General features: G+C 39.3%; 4 protein-coding genes across 7 annotated transcripts in view; 1 reads left to right on the top strand and 3 right to left on the bottom strand.

The window, feature by feature from the left end:
- The window catches only part of kiaa0586 (KIAA0586 ortholog), a 124,064-nt gene extending 103,386 nt beyond the window's left edge, over positions 1–20,678 (bottom strand). Inside the window, exons 1-10 of one of the 3 annotated variants that reach the window (XM_084096719.1) lie at positions 20,521–20,678; positions 20,148–20,344; positions 20,008–20,069; positions 19,818–19,884; positions 18,800–18,869; positions 18,544–18,718; positions 17,431–17,643; positions 16,528–16,708; positions 15,303–15,452; positions 9,607–9,733 (exon numbers count right to left, since the gene is read on the bottom strand). In XM_084096719.1, coding sequence (XP_083952845.1) covers positions 9,607–9,733; positions 15,303–15,452; positions 16,528–16,708; positions 17,431–17,643; positions 18,544–18,718; positions 18,800–18,869; positions 19,818–19,884; positions 20,008–20,069; positions 20,148–20,344; positions 20,521–20,540 — 1,262 coding nt within the window. In that variant the 5' untranslated portion in view covers positions 20,541–20,678. Of the gene's footprint in view, positions 1–9,606; positions 9,734–15,302; positions 15,453–16,527; positions 16,709–17,430; positions 17,644–18,543; positions 18,719–18,799; positions 18,870–19,817; positions 19,885–20,007; positions 20,070–20,147 lie in introns of all 3 variants that reach the window. The other 2 variants (XM_084096718.1, XM_084096717.1) reach the window with 2 other exon arrangements.
- On the bottom strand, positions 2,855–7,055 carry irf2bpl (interferon regulatory factor 2 binding protein-like). Its single transcript, XM_084096729.1, has one exon. The coding sequence runs from the start codon at positions 5,553–5,555 to the stop codon at positions 3,570–3,572; it is 1,986 nt and encodes a 661-aa protein (XP_083952855.1). The 5' UTR covers positions 5,556–7,055; the 3' UTR covers positions 2,855–3,569.
- A 552-nt stretch (positions 20,679–21,230) lies between the features above and the next one.
- Positions 21,231–23,800, top strand: timm9 (translocase of inner mitochondrial membrane 9 homolog). 2 transcript variants are annotated; one of them, XM_084096731.1, is made up of 4 exons: positions 21,231–21,310; positions 21,609–21,667; positions 21,769–21,864; positions 23,057–23,800. In XM_084096731.1, exons 2-4 carry the CDS (start codon positions 21,629–21,631, stop codon positions 23,189–23,191), a joined length of 270 nt encoding a protein of 89 aa, XP_083952857.1. In that variant the 5' UTR covers positions 21,231–21,310; positions 21,609–21,628; the 3' UTR covers positions 23,192–23,800. The 2 variants fall into 2 exon arrangements, with proteins under 2 accessions (XP_083952857.1, XP_083952858.1); XM_084096732.1 differs by having other exon boundaries at positions 21,268–21,498; positions 23,057–23,485.
- An 84-nt stretch (positions 23,801–23,884) lies between these two features.
- The window catches only part of arid4a (AT-rich interactive domain 4A), a 34,283-nt gene continuing 31,386 nt past the window's right edge, over positions 23,885–26,781 (bottom strand). Inside the window, exons 24-25 of the mRNA XM_084096720.1 lie at positions 25,911–26,057; positions 23,885–25,649 (exon numbers count right to left, since the gene is read on the bottom strand). Of these exons, the coding sequence (XP_083952846.1) occupies positions 25,546–25,649; positions 25,911–26,057 (251 nt within the window). The 3' untranslated portion in view covers positions 23,885–25,545. The remainder of the gene's footprint in view (positions 25,650–25,910; positions 26,058–26,781) is intronic.

A 26,781-nucleotide genomic window follows, 5' to 3' on the forward strand; every position in this document is an offset into this window, starting at 1 on the left:
ATCAATATGTAAAGTTGTGATGAAATGAACATCGCGACAGATCTTTTCTTCCATTATTATGATGTACATCTGAGTAAAATGGATTATCAACAAAGAAAAAAAAAATGAAAAAGGTAAGAACCTGGTTCTATCCACCGGTTGTTGTTTGGATTTTGAGATTTCACGCCCACTGTAACTGCACTGTTATTCATTCCAATGACAAGAAAACAATGTAACAATATCAGCATGAAAACGGTATTGTAATTATAAAACAAAATGAAAAACAAAAGACATGCAAAACACGGCGGAGCAGACAGCCAAATGCCGGCACACGCAGGGTTAACGCTGAACCTCTCCGCACATTCCTGAATAAATGATGTTTTGAACAAGGCTGTTACCATGGGCAACTGTGCACGATGGCACTGCAGCGTAACCTTTGGAGTGGCTGTATTTTTATCCACTGGAAACTTCTCCCTTGAAGGAGAGAGAGAGAGAGTGAGAGAGAGAGAGAGTGAGTGAGTGTGTGTGTGTGTTATGGGGATGAAGGGAATTGGAGGAGGGGAAGAAGCCGCTGGCTTCACTAGCTAGCAAAGGGTGGACAGACTGCAGTGATTTTACAATGCGACCAAAAACAAATGTTCCCGAAACAGACAGGCTACCACATTAGAGTTAGAGATTAATATTAATTTTGAGATGTTTGCAGCAACACAAATAAATCCAACACACAACAGACTGTAAAAGAGGTTCAAATACATCAGCGGATCAATAAATGCCTTGTAAACACGGATAGAAATGTATTATGCTTAAAAACAGCAGCTAAAAGGCAGTAATGGGATTTGTGCTTGTATTGACATCATGAAGATATATCTCCATCCTTAAATGGCCACTCAAAATAATCATCTGCGATTTCTTGAGCATTTATGCATTTGCAGGGATTATATTTACTATAAAGCCAATTAAAGGGTCTACTCCACATCTTCCAGTTGTCTGCGTCTCAAAGCATTCCATGAAAAGGTGCAGAATTTAACACACACACTCAAGACGCCACAGAAGCATGTGCAGTAAACAGGAAGTGCGACCCCCGCCTTCTGTAATGGGTGGGGTTGGTGTATCTGTTTATTTTTTCTTTGTATGTGCACCGAAACTTGAAACCCATGTGATTACGGAGACAGCCAAGGGCACCTCAAACCCAAGTCAGTTTTAGCATGACAATAGAAGCCCACTCCATCCTGAACCAGACACCACACCTTTGATTCCTCACAGACAGAGCAGCAGTGACAAGATCACTGCAATGCACCACAAAGCACGACAAACTAAACTCTTCACCATGGTTTAGAAGGATTAGGGATGTTTTACACAAAACTGAACTAAACTGCCTCGCAAATCTATTGTGCTGTCATACGAGCCATTGTCTTTTGAATATGCAAATATTTTGGCAAGGAAATCTTAATTCATATGCATGATTCAATGAGGGGAAAAAAAACATTCAGTTTTAACTGTGCAGCAGAATATATTTACAAACCCTTTCAATACCTATTTTGAAATTTGATGCAGATGCAGTGCAATACACACACACACACACAGATATATATACACATACACATACACACACACATACATGCACTTATATAAACTGGTATATATGCTGCACGGCACGTAATGCATAATGTGTATTGCACAACATGCTGATCAACAACAAGTGTTGCACATGGCCTTTATAGAAACCAAATCTTGCATAGTGCAGAACTGTTCCAGTTCCCGCTTAAATTATTCCGATCTACAGGATGTGCACCACAGGCCTCCAAAGTATTCAACCACAGAGCCCACTTCAGTAAGATAGCTTGGCATGTGCATTGTTCTCTGACCTTAACGTCCCCCGTTATTTGGTCTGGATGCTCTTGCATGGCCGGCTGCCATGAATGAATTGTGCCACCTTCTATTTGTCTGTGAAAGAGCATTAGTTTGAGTCATGGCAACAGCCACGCACCAACTGTTTTCCCTCGCTCCCGCAGCCAATGCAAGAGTACGACTGACAAGTCACATGACCAACCAGCTGAATTCTAAATGAGGAATACATCCCCAGGGCCATCTCAGGCATGTGCAAGCATTTTCCCTCTCCAGCTTTCCTACTCGCACCAAAATACTCTGACACATGGAGAGAAGGAACAGCAAACAGCTCCTAAATTGAGGCATAACAGATTAAGACACAGTGTGTAAAGAGCAGGGTGCGTATTTTAACGCATTCTGAATATGCAGTAAAACGGTTTTTATCGTGCGCTAACAGAATTTGTTGCTAAGGGAGTGAAAAAATAACAGCACATATTAAACAAGCACTGCACCTACCCCATGTGACACACATCAGGGAGTGCTGAATTGATGTTTCATGCCCTGTGGCTGCATCAAACATTTGACTTTTAGGTCAGTGTAGCAGGACTACATCTGTCTGGAGCAAAAACAGTGACATGAATGCAAAACACACTGACAAAAGCAATGAAAATGATATGCTTACTGTGACACTCGATCCCCTGTTACATGTAACAACAGAGAAATGTGCTTAGCGGAGTACTTTTCATTTTTTTAAATGGCTTTTGTATGGGTATTGTTGGTAAAAAAAACAGCATTACAAAGTGAATGGAAAAAGAATAATTTGGCCCTTAGTTAATATAGTTGATGAACATCTACAAAACATAACCGTTTCATACACAAATAGACGACACTAAAAAAAAATCTCCACGCTGCCAATATGTCTTCTATTTTACAGAAAGCTATAATTTGCCAACTATAATAATTCATCAGAGAACTTTGAAATAAATCAAGGCAGAATTCAAATATCAAAGACATTTCTAACCTGGACAAATTAACACGCCACAAAGAGTTAATATCAATGAATTTATTACAATTTACTCAGCTCCAAGGCACGTTACAAGTCTTCTGTTACTACAGAAATATGTATAAACAAACAGAGCATTTCATTTTTCATTTACAGTATTTTTTGCTCTACTAAAGCGTCCGTGCAACTTTAAAGCAAAAAGAGAATGAAAACACGTAATAAAATATATCTGTATTCTCAGACCACGGGATACAAATTAAAAACTGCCGTTTTAAAGATCATACTAAAAAAAAAAAAAAAGAAAAAAAAAAAAAGGACGGGATCAAGAAACAAAGAATGCCCTCTCTTAGACTCACTTCATTTGTTATACCTACCACAAAAAGTGTATTCATTAATAACATTTTTTTTTTTTTTTTGCTTGGGATTGTACATGTAGATGTGGAAAATAAGTATGAAATTGAATAGAAATGTTAACGTAAACCGTAAAAGTGCCGTAAAAAAAGGTTTCCACGCACACATCCTCCTCCTCCGTGGAGGAAAACAAATGTCTCTGTACACTGGACTATTTCTGTTACTTCAATATTCACAACAAGTAGGCTGTGTCTCAAAACCAAGCGTGCTGCACACTTAGCATTTCAAATGCATCTATAATGTTCATAAATGTTATCTTGGTAGGCAGTTCACCAGGTTTTAAGACACAACCTTAAATATACTCGCTTCACTTGTCTGTTTCTGATGCAGGAAGCATATATATTTATATTTAGGGGTCTCTTTCTTTCTTTACTTTCACATCCCCGGCTAAAATGGTCGCTATCTCGCCTTGCATGAAAGCCCAAGGCACGTTTGACCCTACCAGGGGACATTTCTCTCCGCTGGGGCAGTACACCTCTCCTGTGGCCCCCTGCGCTTTGATGCTTTCCCGGGAACACGGGAAGCAGAATTTGTGGTTAGGAACTGACGGGCACTGGACGAAGTGTGTGTCTTCTAAACGTTCGTGGCAGATAGTACAACACAAGGGTCCGTTATTGGCCATGGGTGAGTCTGGAATGTTCTGAGGGTGCACCTGATCCATGCCCTGATGTGAACCCGATTGGGAAGGCGTCCCGGTCAGACTGATCTCCCCGTTTCGGGAGGCCAAACGCCGCTGTCCGGACACCGAGGCGGGGGAGACCGGGCTGCTACTGTTGTGTCGGGTGGATGTGGTGGAGTGCACAGAGTTGCTGTCCTTTGGTGAGTGTGCGTTACCCAAAGTGTCTGCGACCGACATGAGCGCAGCCATGGGGGACTGTCCGTTTTGTGGGGCCGATTCGGGTGGGGTGGCTCGGCTGGAGTGCACCGTCCCCAGGGGTGGAGGTCCGCCGTGAGAGGCTGCGAACGAGCTGGACGCCATGGTCAGTTTGAGCGCCTCGCTTTGACTCGCCATCCACTGCTGTCTCTGCTGCTCCCCCTCCGCCGAGTCTGGTTCTGGGGAGGCTTTGCGTTTGCGCACGCCCGTCCTGAGCGAGCTGCCCGACGCCACGGCCCGTGGCATGTTGACCAGCGCCGAGGGCAGCAGAGGGCAGCTGGCGTCAATGTAAGGCTGGGGCAGCATTTCACCCCCGAGCCCCTCCTTAAAGAAACGCACAGACTCCGGCAGCAAATCGCCCAGGAGCCTCCAGTCGCCAGACCCATGCTTTTTCTCATATTCCAGGTATTTAAAGCCAGAGGAAAGCCCTCTGCCAAAGTCTTTCATGCAGTCCTGATACATCTGTTTAGCCACACCGGATGCACTGGAAAACACATTACCAGATCCACTGGGATACTCAATGAAGATTTTCAGTTCATAGTCCATGCCGGGCTTGGAAATGGCATCAAAAGCAAACACCCTACCTACCAGGGAATGATCTTTCTTGAACCTCACATCAAATGGAGTGCAATTGGAAAGCGTGATCAGTGTGTCCCTCACTATCTTAGGTTTGTTCGCCCAATCCTCTGACCTGTTTCTCAAACTTTCACCAAGTTCAGACAGAGCCTCTGCGTTACGCTGTTTCTCTTTCAGATCTCTCTCTTGGTCCGTGCTGGACACAGAACCGGGTCGTTTACCCTGCTCGGAGAGCGCGAGGGCAGGTCCGATGCTGGTCGTGGCTGGAGGGGCTCGTCCAGACAGGCTGTGCTGTGCTATACTCGCCGCGGACGGCGGGCCGTTCAGAAGGGTCTGCGGAAGAAGGTTCGGCGGCACGCTCATCTGCCCCGACACAGCCACCAGCCCGTGGTTCCGACGCGAGTTAGGGCTCTGTCGGTTCAGCTCAGGGGGTCCGTCGTCTGATTTGGGGAAGCCGTTCGGTCCACCGAGCCCGTTCGGAAGCCTGTGCGCGCCGATGCTGGAATAATCAAAGCGCGATCTCTCTGTTCCGAGCGCGTATCGGTCCAAGCCGGACTGCTGTTGTTGTTGTTGCTGCTGCTGCTGCTGTTTGGACGAGCCGTCCACATGATTCATCTGCACCGACTCCTTGGATGACATTCCCGCTTGTGCTTTCACCGCAGGCGGCGGCGCGGGACCCGGGGATCTCCCTTCCTGGAAGCCATGAGCCCGCTTCAGATGGCGCGCGGTCTCGATAACAAACTCGATCCGATCCGCGCCCTCGTAGTTCACGCAACCCCTGCATACGGCCTCCGTAAAATCCCAAATCATCGCCCACGGCATGCGCGGCAGGTCGCACAGATAACACGACTGTCTCCTCGACGAGGAGACCTGCGCCGAAGACATGTTGAGCTGCTCCTCTCGGATCCGTTATACGGTTACTAGGAGGCGAATGCGCCTCTTCTGCTTCTCGGAATGCCACCTGGCTGGGCCAGTGACGTCAGCACCACGTTCCGCAGTTCCTTTTTCTGTTACAAATGACAAGCCACTTGTTGCCATGCGAGTGCGCATGCGCTAACCACTCCCTAACAAATCTTCTGAATGGACCGAGAAACGCGCACCGCCACAATTATGGCAAGCCGCTTGAACATATATGCTTCAAAAATACTATTCTCTATTTTTAAGTTACTAGCACTTTTTAAATGATCATTAAGTAAATCCAACTGTCACTAGTATCTATTCAGTACTTATTCATTATATACACTAGTATTTATGTAATGTTAGTCACTCTAATCTCAATAGTGGCAAATATCTATTCCATTGTTATTGGTAACACATTAATTTTTGTGTTTATTGGTATATTTTTTCGAATAAATACGTACTATTAAGTCTAGAATATGTCTCTAGGAAATAATCACTAGAAACTAATAAATAGTTACTATAGAAAATCTGAAATAGACACCAGCATTGCATACTAGTCTGTAGTGAATAGTTAGTATCTGACCAGATGGGCCTATTTTAAAAACAAAATGTTTTTTACATGTTTACAAAAACAGTAAAAATAGAATAGTTATTTGTCACTATTGGGATAATGACTAGTACCAAAAATATAAGTACTAGTATCTAATGAATAAATGTGATCAATACTAGTTTCTAATGAATAAATCTGATAAATTGTTTTAAATGCTAATTTAATAGATACTCGTCACTATTAAAAAAATCTAATGAAAAGTTACTACTGAAAATTAAATGGATAATAGTAATTACAGGATCACATACAAACACATACTAATAACAAAAACAGGTGAAAAAAAAAAACTATTTAGCTAATAAATATACATTTTTATAAAACAAAAAAAAGATTAATGTTCAACCTGCTTGCCATACCTCATTAGCCAGTTTGCTTTCAGAATACAAGAGCCAGAGTTGTGGGTGGAAAATCTGAGGTATTCATGTTTCTTCCAGAGTGTCGATTCTTATTGCTTCTAAAATGTCCATAAGCTTCATATTCTGTGGTCCAATTAATAATGCAAGATCATATTGGGAAAATGCTTACACCAGCAAAATGCATACGATTTACAATAAAAATATGCATACTGTGGCCATACATACAAGACATTTTTGGGCATTTGAAATAATATCTATACTCCATGGTGTAGAGGCTGCCTTTAAACACAAACAATACCTATTGTAGATATTCTGACATCTTTAAGTGATTTAATAAATATGATTATGAAAGAATATTTCTGGTAATATCGGTCAGTCTCGGAGTGTTTGTTTACTTTAAATGAGGAAGCTTGGCAGCCCCGCCCCTAAAGCCCCTGTACCATAGTCTATTCTTTGCTTAACAACACCCCGTAGATGATGTAAAAGAAAAAAAAAAAGAAAAAGAAAAAAAACTCGCCCTGTTATACAACAAGACGAGGGGGTGGAAAAACCAAAAAAAAAAAAAAAAGCAAGGGAGGTCTGGAGGAGAGGAGAAATGCCATTTATTGCAATCCCTGCATTCTGCTGGCACGGACAGAAGCTGTGCTTTATCCAAGAAAAAAAAACAAAAAAAAAACCTTAACTACCAAGTAGGCAGGAGCCAAATCTGAGGATGTGATTTTCTCCCCCCGCTGAAAATTATATATACAGTACATCAAGCATTGCAGAGCCTGAATTTGGATGTCAAACAGATAAAATAACCACTACTGATATGGCAAGCAGAATGTCTTCCAGCTTGTAAAGCCGGAGACAATTTGTACAGTATTTGTGCTCTGTGCTTGTGACTCGGATGGTGTAAATGAGCCTGATGTCTTTCGTTTGTGCCCCAAATTAACGACACAAAGAAACAAGTGTTTGTGCAAATTATCTTGGAGCGAGTCACTTGACTTCAAAATGAAATCAGGCTTGACTTTGCAAACACTCAAACGCCCTTGCACGACACAAGACCATATGTAGAACTCAAATATTTATATTTTGGAGAAAAACACTTATATATTATAATTGTATTGCACAAAAATATTTAACTGGGATTTTATGGGCAGAAAAAAAAAAGGAACCCTTTAGCAAAAATGTAAAGTCTAAATATGCAGTCTGTCTGTAAAGGATATTTCACCCTCCTTCCTTTTCACTGAGGGATGTTTCGCTGTCCCTGTAGTCTTCTCATGAATACAGATCACCCTGAGGCTTGGCACTCACTCACACGCACACTGTGCAGAACATCCACCCACCTACCTACACACACACACACACACACACAGACAGAGCCACATACATGTGCGGTCACACACACACACTCTGCATGGAAAGTTTTCCACGTTCAGCTTTCCACCAGCTTATCGCAGGGGTTAACTCTCAGCTTCCGCTAAGTGGCTGGCGGGCTGCCAGAGTGAGGGATTCTGGGAAAAGGCAAGTCTTGCCAAGTACAAACTGCCAACATTAAGCAGGCCTGACAGCCTCTCTCCTCCTCCAAACCTGGCAGCCATTCAAAGTGCTCTTTCATTTGAGACGCTGGCGGGCGGCCAGATGCATGCAGATTTACTTTACCTATTCTCAGATGGAGCCGATAGAGACCGCCCTGCAGTTGCCATGGGAACCAGAGGCTGCTCGGAGACTTCCCAGAGCTGCTCGTGTGTGCACATCTTGTGTTGAACACTCGGTAACCTGCAGATAGATGACTTTCTCTCTCCCTCACTTGGTTTTTTTTTTTTTAGAAGAGACCTTACTGTTACACAGAAATACTGACTGGAAAAGAGAAAGAAAAATGCAGCTGCTGATCTGCCAAAAAGGTGGTGGTGGCAGTGAAAGCAAATGTACTCTTTTAAAATCTTCTGTTTTTGCAAAACCAACACAAACTGTATTTCAAAGCGTCCAGGAGAACATGCAAGAGGCTTTCAATCACAAAACAGTATAAACAGCGTACTAGGTATAGCCACATTTATTGAAAAGGACACGTTTGAAATATTACCCAACATGTATGTTAATAAACACTCTTTTTGCTCCTCTAGCAAAAAAGGATTGTTGCAATACCACGGTACCTTGACATATACTTTGGATATGATTACCATATTCATGTTAGTAACAGACAGACACATCTAGCATATAATTAGCCAATATTTTAGGCTGTTTTTTTCTCTCTGTCTCTATCTCTATCTCTGTCTCTCTATCTCTGTCTCTCTATCTCTCTCTCTCTCTCTATCTCTCTCTCTCTATATATATATATATATATATATATATATATATATGTGTGTGTGTGTGTGTGTGTGTGTGTGTGTGTGTGTGTGTGTGTGTATGTGTGTGTGTGTGTGTGTGTGTTATAAGGTGTATTTTTATTTTTGTATATACTAATATATAAATAATGCCAAAATATATGCCAAAAAACCATGGTATTGCCATGGTAAATGTCAAAAAACCTTTTAGGTACTGTTTGTTTGCATCATCTGCAAACTGTCTTCTGCTTGTCCCATGACAGTTATATAAACTCCAATTCAAGTGTCTTGCTCCGCATGACATCTTCTTCAAGGAGGCCAAAATGAATTTGCAGATGTAGCGGAAAAAGTGTTTGGAACGGGATCCAAAAACATGTTCGAATTATTGAGAACCTCCCTTGCTACATCAGAGGCCAAGAACAAAGACATTCAAAGTTAACCACTAACATCAACGCACTGCTTCTTGTACTGTCATTTTGACAAGTTGCGGTAAGCCTCTCACAGCGAGAGACACTCGAGCAAAACACGTGTACGCTTCGTCCGTTTTTAAGTGACACTTGCTTATGGAACATTAGGAAGGCGTATTTAAACTAAAAAGACAAGAAGGCCTTAACTGAGCACCATAAATAAAACAAAAGCATTCCTTTGGCTTGGGAAAAGAAGTGGTTATGTAGGTCTCTACTATGGTTACACACTGTGTACGCCGAAACACGAAAGGCCGAGAGTTGTGTGCCTTCCTGCTCTGAAAAGAGATCTATTATTACCTGGACCGCTCTGGTTGGCCGTTGTCAGCTGTTGCCATGGCGAACCTCTTTACCCCAACAGACTGCACAACGCATCTCTCGGGAGACCTCCGGTTATTAGGGCTCTGGTCCTGAAGTCTGCCATTTCCTGCAAAGAGAGAAGATATCGTGAAGGATCAGCCTGGCCACCAGACACCTGCCGCAGTCAGCAGTCCGGTTCATCACTGCCAGAACACACACTGCTGCGGGCCTGCGACTCTAACAAGGCCCCGTGTGTTTCGGCTAGTCATCAATTCTGCAGAAATGCAGTGCGCCGCGCCAATAACCCGGACCACAAATACGTGATACGCGCCAGGCGTTTCTGAACACAAGCGAGCGGTTATTCTTTCTTTATTCTTTCAGTTTGTCAGGCTATGACTGTAAATGGAAAAAGTCAAATCGTGAGCACGGAGGGGGAAACCTCATACGGCGCAGATGTAAAATATCCTGGTGCTTTTTCCTGAGCCCTATTAGGAGGCCGGAGAGTGGAATGTTCTCCCCGCGGCACTGCGGAATGCAGACGAAAGGAAACAAAGCTATATAAATACGCAGGACAAGGATTTCTCAATCCTCCAAAAACAACAGTAGAGCTCCTGACCGTAATCATTTCCTTAAGGTCAAAAAGGCAGCGTAAGAAGGGCCTCCTCCAACTGGAACAACAGCAGCGCTGCCGTGCGCGCCTCCAGCGGGCCCCAGTGTCTGGCTAACAGGGAACATGAGGCTTCTTGAATACGGTTAAACGAGCAGCTAAAGTCTCATGACTCAACGGCAAACAAAGCCTCCTGTATCGCAGACCCTCTGCGCCGTGTCTCCTGTGAGAGAACAAGCAGACATGCAAAAACAATCAGCGCTGTTAATGACTGCAAAAAAAAAAAAAAAGTCTGGTAATTCAACACATTTGAGAAATACCTCAAATTAAACTATATATAGACAAATGTTACTACAATTACAAAAAATGTTGTCTATTGTAATATATTTTAAAACGTAATTTAACCTGTGATGGCGAAGCTGAATTGTCAGCATCATTACTCCAGTCTTCAGTGTCACATGATCCTTTAGAAATCACTCTAATATGATGATTTGCTGCTCAGGAAACATTTCATTCATTCATTTCAATATTATCATCAATGTTAAAAACAATTGTGCTGCTTAATACTTTTGTGGAAACCGTGATTCTTTGGTGAATCTAAAGTTCAAAAGAACTGTCTGTGTGTGTGTGTGTGTGTGTGTGTGTGTGTGTGTGTGTGTGTGTGTGTGTGTGTGTGTGTGTTCAATTGACCGACCAATGGCAGACAGGGAGTGTTTTGGAAACCTGTCTGAAATATATTTTGCCATAAAAACTAATTCGAAAAACAATTAGAAAAAATAGGTTTAAAATAGTTTTTGATGGACTGCAGCATGTCTATTATTCATTTACACATTGAAACGACTGAACAAAGGACAGAAATTTCATACAAAATTTCATCATAGCACCCGAGAGGAAACATTTCAATAAACATATATTGTAACATGAAAAACAAAATCAATAACTTCATTAACCAGACTGTAGCAGTCATCAGTTTTCTGGGTCATATTCTTTCCAATTGCATTCTGGGATTGTTTACTGTGACAGCTGGAAACAACAGCTCCTGATAGGTCTACGTGAAGTTGCCAACGTTACCGCACAGATTCCTAACCCTTTTCCCAGCTGCCGCGTGACGTCAAACACACACACATCCGCAGCTGCAAAACATCAGCTGTAAAGTTCGAGACCCGTGGCTGCGCGGAGATCCATTCTGCTGCTTTTATAATTACACCAAACACAGAGCTGTAAACAACAGTCAGCATTTAACATGGAGCTGGCACCTCACCAAGGGCCGGATTCTCATAATAGTGCTGCCAGACACACAATGCCAGACTGCTGCCCGTCGAGAGCACAGCTCACAGTGCTAGTGAACACCTAAAAACCCCATGCAGGTTAAATGGCTACAGGGAAAAAAGCAGGGGTGTGCAGGTTGTCTAATGCATTAAGTGCATTATGGGGAACAAAGAACCTTAATGCATTTGAAGGCCTGGCTAGCGTGTCTGTGCTCTATTAAGTTGTGACGCACGGCATGTGACCCACCCCCCCAACGCACATCAACACTGATGGAGGCCTCGGCAGGTAAGGGCACTGGCTAATAATAAATTCTGCCATTTATATCGGAAAGGGCATCCCTGCGGGGGGGCAGACAGATTCTCCTGGTATCTCCCGGCTGACATGGAAGAGGTGACAAGAAGCTTTCCAGCTTTCAGAATGTACAATGAACACATTAGGATCACAATGTCTGTCATGGTGTTAATGAATCATGCTAGTATATATGAAGATATTTGTATCTGTCTGCTTATGCTAAACTGTATTATCTATACTTACTGCTCAAAGGTTTGGGGTCAATATGGCTTTTATTCAGCAAGAATGCACTAAATTGACCAAAAGTGACAGTAAAGACTTTTACATCATATCAATAAATTTCAATTTCAAATAAATGCTTTTCTATTCATCAAAGTACCCTGAAAAAAATGTCATGGTTTACACAAAATTAACTGTTTTCATTATAATGTTTCTTGAGCAGCAAATCAATGTATTAAAATAATGATTTCTGAAGGATCATGTGACACTGAAGACTGGAGTAATGATGCTGAAAATTCAGCTTTGCATCACAGGAATACATTACATATTAAAATAAATATTTTAAATTGCAATAATATTTCACAATATTACCGTTTTAACAGTAAATGCAGCCTTTGAGCAGAAGAGACTTTAGAAACCTCTTACTGACTTTACACTTTTGAATATGCACGCATAAAGCATTTATAAAATCAGATTGAATAATTGAGTATTTAATAGAATAGTATTTAAAGATGATGTCATCTCCCTAAGATCAGGTAACCGCATATTTCGACAGTGTTTGTCTAGTACGGGCTAAAATTCCTACCCATAAATCTTTGATGAGGTAAGACCACATGAATTTCTGTTGAGGGCATCTGCAATATTCATAACCCTTAATGTAAAATCAGCAGTCTTCTCAACTAACAGGATTTGAATCATGTTTCACCTATTAGATTTTACTATCTTCACTACCAGTTTGGATCGGACTGACCTAAAGGCTAAATGAATAAAAAACGATGAATAAAGAATGAAATTCCAAACATGCAGAGTGACTACATACAATATTTATGCTATTACAAAACTCATTTGTCACACCACAGGACCATTTAAGTGAACAAAATGCTTAAAGATTATTAAAAATGGAAATTATAACAAACATTTTGAATAAATTATTCATAAATAATATTGTGTTTTTAATTTCATATAGTCAAAAATCAGAAATACAACAATTAATAACTGGTTCAACATTTTGATTATTGGACACTTTAACATAAAAACTATATCGGTCATTAATAAAAAATAAATAAAACACTTTCTCTTTTACACTCATTTACATTGTAACCTAAAAAGCTGATGCTAAAAAAATCCCCCAAACACAGTAATAGCTAAATTAATCTTTATGACAAAAGCATGTATGAGCTCTGATAATTAAAACAGTTCTAGTACGCCTCTCATAATTTCCTGGTGCATTACGCATAAACAGGTGAACATAAAAGTCCTCTAGTCTACACAACAAATCTTCACGCTCCAGATTTCGCCCCTCCGCATGTATTTAATGCAGCTTTGATGATGTACACGAGAAACAAAAGGAAGGTTGGCTAAAAATAGCCCGTTTCAATGGAGAGAGAGAGAGCGGTCTGACAGCCGAAGAGATGAAGCAATGCTGCCACTGAAATAGCCGGGTTGCCATGACGACCAGATTGATGCTCACAAGTGACAAAATGGAGTCAGTAGCAACAGACATCTTACTGCTGAATAGTCCCGACACACACGACCCAGCAAAACAGCAACCTGGACCATTTGTGTTTACACTTGCTGATTTGAGAATATCCCTGAATTTCACATCAATTTCTCACACTCAATCCAGAGGAGTGCATTGTGTATGTATGTAGGTCGAATGTGTGGTTACTGTATAAGAAAGCAGACAGAACTAATGCTTCGGGTGAGAATTTTCACACTCCAGGAAAAAAAACACACACCGAAAAACTGCAAGCCATAATTAACTCTGTTCTCCCACACACATCCATCAACGCACGCCTAAGAATAAGCTCCGGCGTCTGGGAAAGCAATCCTGCGTTCATGTGGGAGACACCTACGGGGATTCGATTCAGGTGGGAAAATTCTCCCAGGTTTCAGACTGACGGGCGCGTGTCAGCGACCCCATCTCTGAGCGCACGGCTCGCACCTAAATTACCAGCAAATTGGAAAAAGACGAAAGAGCGATGTGAAACAGAAATTCAGGAATGTTGTTTGTGATAAAAACAAGTGCTCCTCGAAAGTGATTCGGCCTTGGCTAGTATACTCAAACGGTTACACAACATTGCGAAGGGCCTGTTTAATGACACACACTACTTGAAGACACTAAAGCAGCTGTGTTACCAGGTCAGCCTGTGCTAACATGCCCGAAGCTTTCCAATAACAAGCCTCGGCTCTCTACGACAGGAGCGAAACAGCGTGACTGAGGCGAACAGCTTGAACTGTTCATATTTACACAGCTGTTCGGCGGTGACACCTCTTTCAACAACTGCTTTTTGCCTTAATTGGTTTTTAGAGTAAAAGCAAGTCTTCAATTCAGTCCGGAGGAGTGACAGATTGGTTGAGTGATGGTGTCTAAAGGGAAAAAACATGCTCGGGGATAAATTACTGGTTTTGGAGTTTGAGAACATGAGGTTCTGGGCTGAGCTGATCATTGTTGCCTCCTAAACAGGAAACTAAAAGCAGGCGGTTTCTTGGCGGAGGCGAAGCACAATGGATTCCAAAGCCTGTAGCCATGGATGCAGGGAACGCGATTCGAAATTAGTGATAAGATATGAGACTTAACCAAAGAAAATATGCTGCAAAATATGTGCAGAAGTAATTAATTAAAACGCTGTGTCTACTTGCCAAAACATAGTCAATGCGTATTATGGAGAAGAAAAAATAAGATAAAAAAAAAGACTTTGCATTTAAATAATTTACTTAATGCAAAGGACCAATAACAGCAACAAAAAAGGCAATAAATAAAGCGCACAGTATGTTTTTAATTTTCCCATATTTAGATATACTCAAAAAGCATGCATCTAATTCCAGAAGGACATTAGCCAAGAAAGCTCAACCACATTCAACCACACAGAATGACTTGGGACATATTTTAAAAAAAAGACAGTTTTCATTACCTTTGATTAATCTAATTACCTCTGACTAATCTATTAACCTTCATTACAATAATATAAAAGAAGAGGAAAACTGTCCCTTATATGTATTGTATATATAAAATGTAGGTCTGTTAGTGGTGCAAAAGCAAAAATTCAGTAGTGACGCTACTGCCATCAAGTGGTTTCAACTTGAATATCCGAACCAATAAACAATTCATTCAAATAATCATTTCAGATCTCTGCTTTGATAGGGTCATGAATCAAAATTAAATGTTAAATGTTAAATGACAGTTAAATGCACCCACAAAATCTGGGCCGTGAAGCAAAACCAAATATTCAGATCTCTGTCATTAAAGACCGAATTGCTTCCTGCCAATAAACAATCACAGAGAAAATGATGCATGAGAGAAACCGACCTTGGTTTTTGAGAGAGGATCTTTGAGGTTTAATGGTGCTTGTTGATGATGTCCAGTGGGTGGGTTTAGGAATGACCTTCCGTGGTGCGGGGGTGTCCAGGGGGCTTCTGTGCACACCTGCTTGTTTCTCTCGGCGCACATCCTTTGAGACTGCAAGATAAATAAACCAATGTAGAAACAATAACATCAGCACCCTTTGTTTGGGTAATTCTACTTATATCCAAATATACAGTTGTCCCAAAAAAGTATGTGGGCACTTAAGCCACCAATAAATATGTATAAATGTATTTGCATTGTATAACAGAAATATCAAAACAAATAGTTTCACTTTAAAGAAAAAATAGCATGAGCACACTTTTCAAACAAAAGAAATTGTGCAAAATGTTTGTTGTGTTTCAAAATATTCGAAATGAAGACACTTTATGGCTGTCAAACATGTTGTTAATATGATCATGTGACTTGAAGAGGCCGTATTATGTCTTGATTTTGTTTTTGAGGTCTACTAGAATAGGCTTTTATGCTTTATTTTTCACACTATTTTACATTGTTGCAGCACCTCTCTTCCCGGTCTCTCATTAACGCTCTGTTTAGTTCCTGTCTCTATGAAAACTCTCCTTGCGAAAAGTGCAATGTGCTCTGATTGGTCAGCTGGACCAGTGTGTTGTGATTGGTCAACCGCTTCGACCGCCCCTTACCGTAACTACGAGTTATTTTTTTCAACACACTTACAAACTCAACCAGGCCTCGCATCTTTTTTTGGGTATGCATTGGGCGGTAATTATTTAAATTAGGAATATTGTGAAAACTCAAGAGTACATTTACGGAATTTCAGGGAGTTCAGAAATAGCACTTATTGATATGGAGAATAACTCACTTTGGAGTGACTGTGCTTTGTAACTTTTTTTATGCTCAAACAGCAACATTATACACCTCAGAAAGTTTAAAATGTAAAAAATATTATAATAGGACCCCCAGAAAACATCCAAAGGTGTCAAAATACTTCTTAGTGCCACTGTATTTATAGATAAAAGTGCATGATTTATATCAGATTATCATACAATGGACCAGGTCAAAACATAAATTATTATTAGAAGGGCTCATATTATTACTAATTTCAAAAAAAAAAAAAAAATATGTCATGGTGATTAGTTCCTCCTTTGAGACACAATCTGCATATTGCCATTATAGGTTGTGAAAATATTCTGACAAATTTACCACAACTCACCTAAGCCTGGGCTTCTAGCAGAGGTTTGATCAGTGGAAAAGAGTCTGATGCTGCGACTCCCAGAGATCTGAACTGGCAGAGAGTCTGTCTGGGTGATTCCAGAGCCTGTGTGCAGGGTGGACTGCGAGTGTGTGTTCGCACGAGCTGCTACCACATCCAGAGCCGAGCCCAAGAGACGATTCTAAAGACAGAGGAGAGAATGCCTGTGAGCTGCGTCATATGAGAAAGTAATGCACACATTGACAAACACAACCAATTATGAAGCAAAACTGAAACCTCAGCAGGTCTCTGAAATGAAGATGCTAAACAACAACATGTGACTGCTTAAAACAGATGTCTGGAATGGAAGTCTTTTTTTCCAAATAAAAGAGTTCAATCTACTACGTACTCTGTTCAGTATTTGGTACTTAGCCGCCCTGATGAACAACAGTGGAAACTATACTTCTATACTGAGGTCAGCATATCATAACTGAGGATATTTACAGTAGCAAATATATTTAATTCACAGGTTAAGGAGGGTGGGAAACATGAAAACTAAATTATGAATGTTTTTGGTACAATAAACCTTGCATAACATTATAAGTAGACTTAAAATAAAAATAAAACGAAAACAAGACAAAGCAATAAAAAAACAGAAAAAAAACCAAAACATTAAAATTTAAAAATTAAAAACTAAACAAACATAAAACAAAAAGATAAAAAATAAAAACAAGACAAAACAATACAATACAATACTGAAATAAAACAAAAATAAAAAAACTAAAAAAAACAGAATGAGACAAAAAAACAAAAAAGTAATATAAATAATACAATTATAAATAAAATACTTTCAAATAAAAAAATAAAAAAATAAAAGGCAGATTCTGCATCTCCAGATCTGGACAGAGATCTTGCCTTCTTTACCTGCAGTTGAATCTGCTGACATTGAATTGTCTCCAGATGTTGCAGTCTCTGCTGGATCAGAATGTTAAGTTGCTCTTCCAGATGGGCCGCTCTCTCAGCAGAAGTGTTCTCAGTCCTGGCCGGCCTCCCCGGCGGGACACTGCCCTCTGCTGCCTGCAACCTCCTCAGCTCAGCAGTTACCAGTGCGATCTGAGCCTCCATCTCTCTCTGAGCCTGATGGGCCAAACAAAGACAGTTTAAAGGGTTAGTTCACCCAAAAATGAAAATTCTGTGAAAATGAATTACTCACCCTCATGTTGTTCCAACCCCGTAAGACCTTCGTTCATCTTCGGAACACGAATTAAGATATTTTTGATTAAATCTGAGAGCTGGATCACTCCTCCATAGGCTTCTAAGACATTATAACTTGCTGGCCCAGAAAATGCATTAAAGACATCGTTAATATAGTCCAAGTGACTACAGTGGCTCAATCTTAAGTTTATAAAGCGACGAGAATACTTTTTGTGCGCAAAAAAAACAAAAATAACGACTTTATTCCACTATTCATTTCCTTCTCTCTGGGCCTCGAGTTTTTTCACGTAGTGTAATAGCGCAGCGCGTCTGTTGCACGTCACACGCATCACACACATGACCAGCGTCAGCCAATAGTGAGCCTACGTGTGACGTACAACACAGACGCGCTGCGCTATTACACTACGTGAAAAAACTCGAGGCCCAGAGAGAAGGAAATGAAAAGTGGAATAAAGCCGTTATTTTTGTTTTGTTTTTGCGCACAAAAAGTATTCTCGTCGCTTTATAAACTTAAGATTGAGCCACTGTAGTCACTTGGACTATATTAACGATGTCTTTAATACATTTTCTGGGCCAGCAAGTTATAATGTCTTAGAAGCCTATGGAGGAGTGATCCAGCTCTCAGACTTAATCAAAAATATCTTAATTCGTGTTCCGAAGATGAACGAAGGTCTTACGGGGTTGGAACAACATGAGGGTGAGTAATTACTGACAGAATTTTCATTTTTGGGTGAACTATCCCTTTAAGGAGACTGCTAGAATACTGTATTGATTCATGAATTTAAGAATGTTATAGTGCTATCTGAATCCAAGAAGGTCTACCTTGATAAGTGGCGCTGTGGCAGCAGTAGTCGCAGCTGTTATAGCTGCCACACTTGCAGAAGTCCCAGGATCTCCTAATGGAAAAGCAGGATCTGACTGGCCTCTTGGAGTCTGGGATCTGTCTTGGTCCAACACTTGTACTGTCACATTTCGTCTTAAAGGGGCGCTTTGGGATCTGAAAGACATAGTGAAATATCCACGTGTGCAAAATGACCATGTTTGATCATAAGAGCGACTGAATGGGAGCAGACGTTACCTCTTCCTGAGGGCTGCAGATATTGCTCCTCTCCCATCAGCAGAGTATGTAGAAATCTGCACATCTTCACCTGTGGTGTTCAGAAATGTCAAATCAATTTACAATGCACAATTCAGCACTTGAAAAAGAATATAAGCATAGTTTATAATAAAAAATATATATAATAGGCATATATAACATGGTACTAATATATGCCAATATAACATAATATATAAGAGGTTTTCACATTTTTCCATGGAAAAAAGTATTTTTTTATTATTTTTTTTTAGGATACTATGCATCCTGATAAAGTTCCCTTGGCCTTTGGAATTAAAATAGCCCCACATCATCACATAGCCTTCACCATACCTAGAGATTGGCATGATTTTATTTCAGTTAGCCTAAAAGCTAGTTTGATTTGCATTGAGAGATGATCTTATGGAAAGTACCCCATGCCAATCTCTAGGTATAGTGAAGGCTATGTGATGATGTGGGGCTATTTTAATTCCAAAGGCCAAGGGAACTTTATCAGGATGCATAGTATCCTAAAAAAAAATATAAAAAAATACTTAAAAATAAAAATCTGCCTGCCTCTATGGGAATTTAACATAGGGGTGTACTCACTTATGCACCATGTATTTTAAGGAAGAACATTTATTTATTTACGATACATTATTCATTCACAAAGAAAATTGGTGTCCTTAAAGGTTGGATTTTCCCTAATTTTTTAAATTAAGGCATTAAGTTCAATTTCCAAAATATGATTTTTTATTCCTCTTTTTAGTCTTTTTAGTCAACTTTAGCATGGGTGTATTCACTTATGCATTGCACTGTATATATATGTATATATATATATTTTTTTTTTTTCTTTTTTTTTTTTTTTTTACAGCATAAATTAGGTCTTTAAACAAAAAAACTAGCCTATATAGATGCTTTTTAAATTATGACCATATTTGGGGGTCCTTGGCATCTAAAAGATTGAAAACCCCTGTATAATAATATAATATAATATAATATAATATAATATAATATAATATACCTTTTGACTTTAAGTTTCCTGTCTGCATGACTGTAGTTTGAGCTTTACCTTTCTCTTTCCTGGAGGCCTATGTGACAGACACATTTGTAAATTAACATAAAAAAATAAAATAAAAAATTAATCAATTTAAGTTTAGATTGATTAAGAACAAAATAAACATAAGCAAACCAAAGTAAACAAAACCTCTCACTTTGTCAAGAAGGTTAGCAAATGTATTTGATGGTCCAGCAGCCTGTTGTTCATCTGGTCCAGCTGAGTTCAAATAAATATGAATTTATTCTTTTGATCAATTTTCTCATAATTGAACTAAAACCAGTCTGACAGTGTTACCTGTATCTGCAGCTGAACGGATATTCACAGGGAGGATATGTGGGATTTCTCTCTCATCCACAGAATGAACATGTTCAGAGTCTGTCAGTCTCCTGATGTAAATATCAACTTTATTATGACTCGTATGCTGTTTTTCCTCTCTGCTGGCACCCAGAGCAGCGCTGGTTGACTGAATTAAAACATCTGCCGCATCAGAACTAGACGTAGAGTCGTTTAAATGTGTGTTATTGATCACAGGCACACAATAAGAGTCCATTTCCACTTTTGCATCAGTAATAAGACAGTCCAATAAGAGGTGTCGGTTGTTTTTCAGTCTTTAAACGGTTAATAATAACATTGTGCGGGTCCATTAAAGCGTCAATAACAGTCTTACCGGAAGGGTGGCGTCAACATAACGATTATTGTAACGTGTTTCCAGAGATGTCCACAGATGACACACGTCAATCACTCTGTCGTTGTTGTCAGTAATGTATTGGGTTTTAAATTTCCCGCCGCAGGTGATTTTTTAAAGCGTCAGTTTTGATCAGCCTCTCTCAGTTCTGTTACTATATTAAATCACGTCTATATTTTAGTATTTTACCGTAATATCCAAAGGATGCTTTTTTCAGTTCACTTCAGCTGTAAGTCCAGTTATTTTCACAGCGTCGCTAGTTGCCGACAACAAAAACTTCACAACAACTGTGATCTTGGAAGGAAACAACGGCGTAACGTTGAACAGATTTCAAAATAAAGGGTTGTCTTCTCTTTGTTTTGGTCTAAGAAGTCTTTACACTGCTGCCCCCATTGGGTCGTTATCAGAATATGTTTACCTGTTTTACAGTATTTAATGTTTTAATATTAAAATGGTAAGATAAAAAACTTAAATAATCAAAAGAAGGGATGGTTGTCTTTGATTGTTTACCATGTCATTACATGTTAAACAAGATGAGTATTACAAACCTAAAGCAAACTATAAAAAATAAAAATCATCACCAAACACACACCTCCAAACACACACCTTAAGGGCTTTTTTGATGCATATTTTTTAAGGATTCGTACTGGATACTGAATTTCCTCATACATGTTTTAATATTTAATTCATAGGGACTCTTATTTGTTCCGGAAGTGCTGATTCCGTTCTGATCTCTCACATGTCCTTCAGGTCTGACTGTCTGACAGTAAAGGTATCCGCTTTACCGCTTTTTACGTCCCTTGCTTCTTAGTACGTTTATGGTCTAAATATTATTCACTTTAAAGCTATTATTTATTTTATTTATTTATTTTGAAAGGCATTTTCGCATAGCCTGTGTTATAAATGTTCATGTGAGATGATGCTAAAGGCTAATCTAGCCACTCATCATCATCATTGCTCGTAAGAGAACGTATATATTTTAAGCAAGTTGTACGCTTTCAGTGAGAACAGGGAGGTCTGCTGTTTTAAATGCTCTTAGTCTGACTAATTTTATGCAATTTCATTCACAGCATCCCACTGTATTGTAACTATGGCAGCTCAGGTTACTGAATCAGACCAGATCAAGCAGGCAAGAGGAACCTTGCAGACATAACCATACACTTATATTGTCTATTTGTAGTTATCAAATCATTCATTAACCCTTTTACTGATCATCTTTGTATTTTGCAGTTCAAAGAATTCCTGGGCACCTATAATAAACTGACAGAAAACTGTTTCATGGATTGTGTTAAAGATTTCACTACAAGAGAGGTCAAGCCAGAGGAGGTATGTGATTAAGTTTTCTTAAATATCCTTTAAAATAAATGTAAAGTAATTATTAAACAGGGTTACAATTTATTTTAAGGTGACATACATAGTTACTTTGTACTTACTCAAATAAGTATCAACTACATGTACTCAGAGATGGAAGCGCAGATCGCAGTTATATATTTGGGAGGGTCAAGTAATAAAAAAAATAACATTCTGATTAATTGGGGGAGGGTCTCGGGCGGATGATATGGCGGATTAATGATGGTAATATTAAAGCTACACTGTGTAGGATTTACTCCCATCTAGCGGTGAAATTGTTTATGACTACCAACTGAAATTACTTTCTAGCTCCTCCCATTCCGAGGGCGTTTTAACTCCTACGGTGGCCGTATTATTTCAGATCTCCCTCTCGCATTCGTCACGGTGCCACTGCGTGTAAAAACGCGAAAGGCGAAGCTTGTATGTCCCTCTTTGTCTAATGTATTTTCAAGATGGATGCGCAACATGGCTTCCGCCATTCGAGCGACTCGCTCGTATGTATTCTAAATGGCAGATTATACACTTACGAGAATACTTAGTGATTACACATGAATGAGAACATATAATTTTGAAATAACGTTTTTTGCTAAAAATCAACTTAAAATATTACACAATGTAGCTTTAAAACAACGTGTAAGCCTTCATGTGTATGTGAGTGTGTTGCTGAAATCTGATTGGCTGATGAACTGCTGTTTGGTGTGGGAACCATAGACATCATATATATATAATATCTATGGTGGGAACTGCCAGATACACACAAAATGATGTCAAAATGGCTGCCTTGGAGAATATTCACGTACACGGTTGGTTGTGTCTTGAATGTATAGCCGCCTTTCCACTGCACACAACATTTGAACTGTCGGTATTCACTACCTAGTTGATCTTTTATGACAGTACGTTAAAATTCCAAATAACTTGTATTTTATTTAAATACATTTGATGAGTAAGTATTTGTAATTAAATACTTTTTGATGTATTTGTGCCCATCTCTGCATGTACTTACTATAGAGTTAGTGTTTGGTTAAGGGTTAGTTACTTGTAATTGTGCATAATTTACTGTTATTACTATAGTAAATACATTTAGTAACGTGTAACTATGTCACCTTAAAATAAAGCGTCATCTTTAACAGTACCATGAACTTGATTTTGATGTAACTTTTCTTTCCAGACCTCATGTTCTGAGAGCTGCTTACAAAAGTACCTAAAGATGACGCAGAGGATCTCCATGCGCTTCCAGGAATATCACATCCAGCAGAATGAAGCTTTGGCTGCCAAAGCCGGCTTGTTAGGACAACCGCGATAGTCAACTGCCGCTGGACTGAACCCCAGACCATTATTCCAGCGTGGAGCAGGGCCCTCCAAACTGGAGCAGCAGGACACAGGACACAGGCACTGGGAATAGTGTGAGAAGCCCTCACATGTCTTCCGGCTCTTCGGATAACTGGATTGTCGGTTTCCAAAAAGGACATACTCTCATTTTGACTGTAATGCTGGTCTTCTGTAAAACGTGAAAGATCTTGATTGTTTTTATGTTAGATAACTGTAATATTCATGCATAATTTATCTAATAAAATAAAAACAAAATGCTTAACAAGGATGAGTTCTGAATCTCTACTAGTGGGGTGAATCTCACAAAACATGCCCAGGTCATAGTTCACCCCAAATTCTAAATAAATAGATTTAATTAATTAAGATTTTATATTAATTCTATGAATTAAAGGGAGAACGTGCAAATACTTTAAATATTATAATATATATGAGTGAAAATATACTGAACATTATTTGCACTCTTTAATTATATAAGTGTTATATATATATAAAACACTTACAATAAAATAGTTGGCTTGATTTGTGAAAATTGTGTTCAATATATTACTTTGTCAATTATATCAGTGTATTTCTGCCCCCCCCCCCCCAAAAAAAAAAAAAATGAATAAAAGGTGGTGAAATGGTCTTTTTTTTGTGAATGTTCAACCAGTTAATAAAGGAAAGAATATTTCTGAATATTTCAAAACTTTATTAGAAATGAGAGACCTCTTATTTTACATAATGATACAATGGCTTTGCTCAGGAACCTAATGCCTTCATTTCTTCATTCAGGAATCTGTAAATAAACTGAAGTCACAGGGAAGCAAGTTTTCACAATTTCATCGCAGTGAATTGATAGATGCCTACAGCAATAAGTGTTCAACATAGTCATCACTCTAGACAGCTTGGGTTTAGGTTTAGGTTCCTAAATGGTTGATTATATACAGTCAAAAGATGTGCTAATGCTTCTACCAACTTGACATAGAAAAGAAATTAATATACAAAGATGTACTGTTTAAAAAATAATATAAATCATTTTTACAGTTTGTGTAAAATGTATTTTTCAAATACATGGTTTTTTGAAAGATCTATTTACAAAAGGAACAATCAGTAAGAAACCCCTGGGCTTAACATACTGGTGAGAGAAGCAACGAATTTATTCAATTGGTCAAGAACTCAAAATGAAAATGAGAATAATTGTTTAAATTATAAAGTACCAGGAAGATGGAGAGGAAAAAGCTTTGGGTCCAAATGAACGAACAAAACATGGGAAGATGCGGTTTACTGCACAGTAGTTACCCAAATTGTGACGTCACATTCAAAGGTTCAAGATGACCCCACAAAATTCTCATTTTCCTTCCACTCCACCGACCGAACTGAACGTGGGACGACTGTGATTCTCATCTTGTAAAAAATACAAAAATGCTGTCCACGGACTGAATAAATATATTTAACAAGTTGCAAGATAATACCTTTATTTTACACAAAAATTTCAGCTCTAGAAATCTTTCATTAAATAACTTCACGGCTGCGATATATACTTTTTGAAATTTTCCATACTAAAATAAAAACTCTGCAATTACATATAAAAAGACAAAATACACTTGCAAAGGAAATTAGTCCACTGAAAACGGTTTATCTCGTGTTCCACTGTAAACATTTTATACTTTTTTTTTTTTTCCATTTCCTTATTTTATTAAAAAGAGACAACAAAAATAGGTTTTGCATAATTCTCTGTGCTCACATTCTAAGACAGAAGTGGAAGACGCCAGCTGCGGTTTTCAGTAAACTACATTCCCTTTTGCAATTGACTTTGTCCTACTTTTCCAAAATAGGGCACTCTGCTGTAGCACGTGTACTTTGGCAGTTCTGATGGAACAAGCGCACTACAATTGACCTTTCTTTGAATAACCATATCCAGCTGGTTAAGGTGACCATTACCTAGGGATCCGAGACCGTTTTCTTACCATGTTCTGATAGAGGAACGAACAATTGATTGATTAGCAGTCCCTGCTGCGCAGAAGCAGTAAGAGGAGGTTTCTGTTCAGCGTTTGTAGAGAGAAGCGAAAAGTGCCGTCGTATTCATTCTGGATGGATAAATCGTAAGCTTTGATTCCGTGGATTACATTCAACCCTCACGTAGAGTCCGTTTCCCTGGTGCCGACAGCGAGCGAGAGGAGGCAGGATCAGTTTACAAAGTGCAGAAGGTGGGAGTGGCCAATAGGGATCAGAGGAGGCGTGGAGGCGGAGGGCAGTCGAGTGCTATTGGCTGCTTGCTCTGGCTCGTCAGCATGCGGGATGCTGAGAAGGCAGAGGTGGAGCGGGACGGGACGGGGCACGGGCGTGACATCACCTGCACTCGACGGCCACAGTGTTTTGCGTGGGGGAAGCTGAAGACGGGCTCATGCCTGTGTCGGACGAGCCTGATGATGTGGACGCTGTGGTGTGGGACACTGTTGATCAGAAGTCAGGGGTCAATCATTTGCAAAAGAAAAGACATTGAGAAACCCAAAAACTATTTGCATTTTTGACTAACATTAAAGTATAGGTTTTCAATTTCTTTAAACTCGATAATCAGCTAAAATAAATGGTAAAAATAATTATAAAATGATATTAAACCTTTTTTTAATAAGAATGAATAAAATCAATTACATTATCCTCATCATTAAGTAATAAATTATTATTATTAATAAATGAAATAAATACAAATTTACCTTCTCTTTCTTTCTTTTTTAACCTTTTCCGCCTCCTGTCGATGGAAGCCACCTCAGACTTGAGTGACATGTAGTATTTCCTGATTTCCTGTAACTTCTTTTGCAAGAATGAAATGCGCTCAGTACTTGACATGTTGTCCAGCTCAGCTGTGAAAAACAAAGGCAGGAACCAGTCAAGAGAGGATGTAAAGTTTACAACAACAACGGATGGGCATTAGAGTACACCAAGAGACATCTGGGTACAGGGGTTAAAGCAACAACAAAAAAATCTTTTGACAATTTTTCCTCGGTCAAACCCCATTCCACAGCCATACCCAATTTAAGAGCAGTTTTTTCTTCTTCTAGTAATTAGGAGTATAGAGAGTACATGCTTTAACTACACAAATGAAATACTCAAAACAGGGCTCGACATTAAGCTTTTTCATGTGCTTGTGCACATCCAAGTAAAAAGTTGCTTGTCCGATAAAAAAAATAAAAAAAATCGACTTGTCCCGGTCAAGTGTTAATGTCGAGCCCTGCAAAGAACACCTGCATTTAAAGAAAGGCAATTTTGAACTGCATTTCTATTATTTACACACTTTAATGAAATTTCAGTGTTTTCAATCTAAAGCTAAAATGTTGCTGAACATATGAGAATTGAAGCAGAGGTTAATCAGACAGCCAAGAGAAATGTAACATCACATGACATCAGTCAAGTTAGCGAAACCATTCTCTGGTATCATCATATTTGACCCTGTTCTTCAATATTTACTGAAAAATAACAGATAAAATAAACCTGACCTAACTTTTAACCTTCAAAGTTTTCAATCTAATGCTTTTACAAGACTTGACTCTTTGTGATAACCTTTTACATAACTTTTCAACAAACATA

The sequence above is a fragment of the Abramis brama genome (genome assembly GCF_963993115.1).
Source record: "Abramis brama genome assembly, chromosome: 21".
Classification (NCBI taxonomy): Eukaryota; Metazoa; Chordata; class Actinopteri; order Cypriniformes; family Leuciscidae; genus Abramis; species Abramis brama.

Coding starts and splice junctions, on each gene's coding strand:
- timm9 (XM_084096731.1), top strand. CDS start 21,629: ATGGCAGCTCAGGTTACTGAATCAGACCAGATCAAGCAG. Junction 21,668..21,768: donor AATCAGACCAGATCAAGCAG/GCAAGAGGAACC, acceptor TGTATTTTGCAG/TTCAAAGAATTCCTGGGCAC. Junction 21,865..23,056: donor GAGAGGTCAAGCCAGAGGAG/GTATGTGATTAA, acceptor TTTTCTTTCCAG/ACCTCATGTTCTGAGAGCTG.
- irf2bpl (XM_084096729.1), bottom strand. CDS start 5,555: ATGTCTTCGGCGCAGGTCTCCTCGTCGAGGAGACAGTCGTGTTATCTG.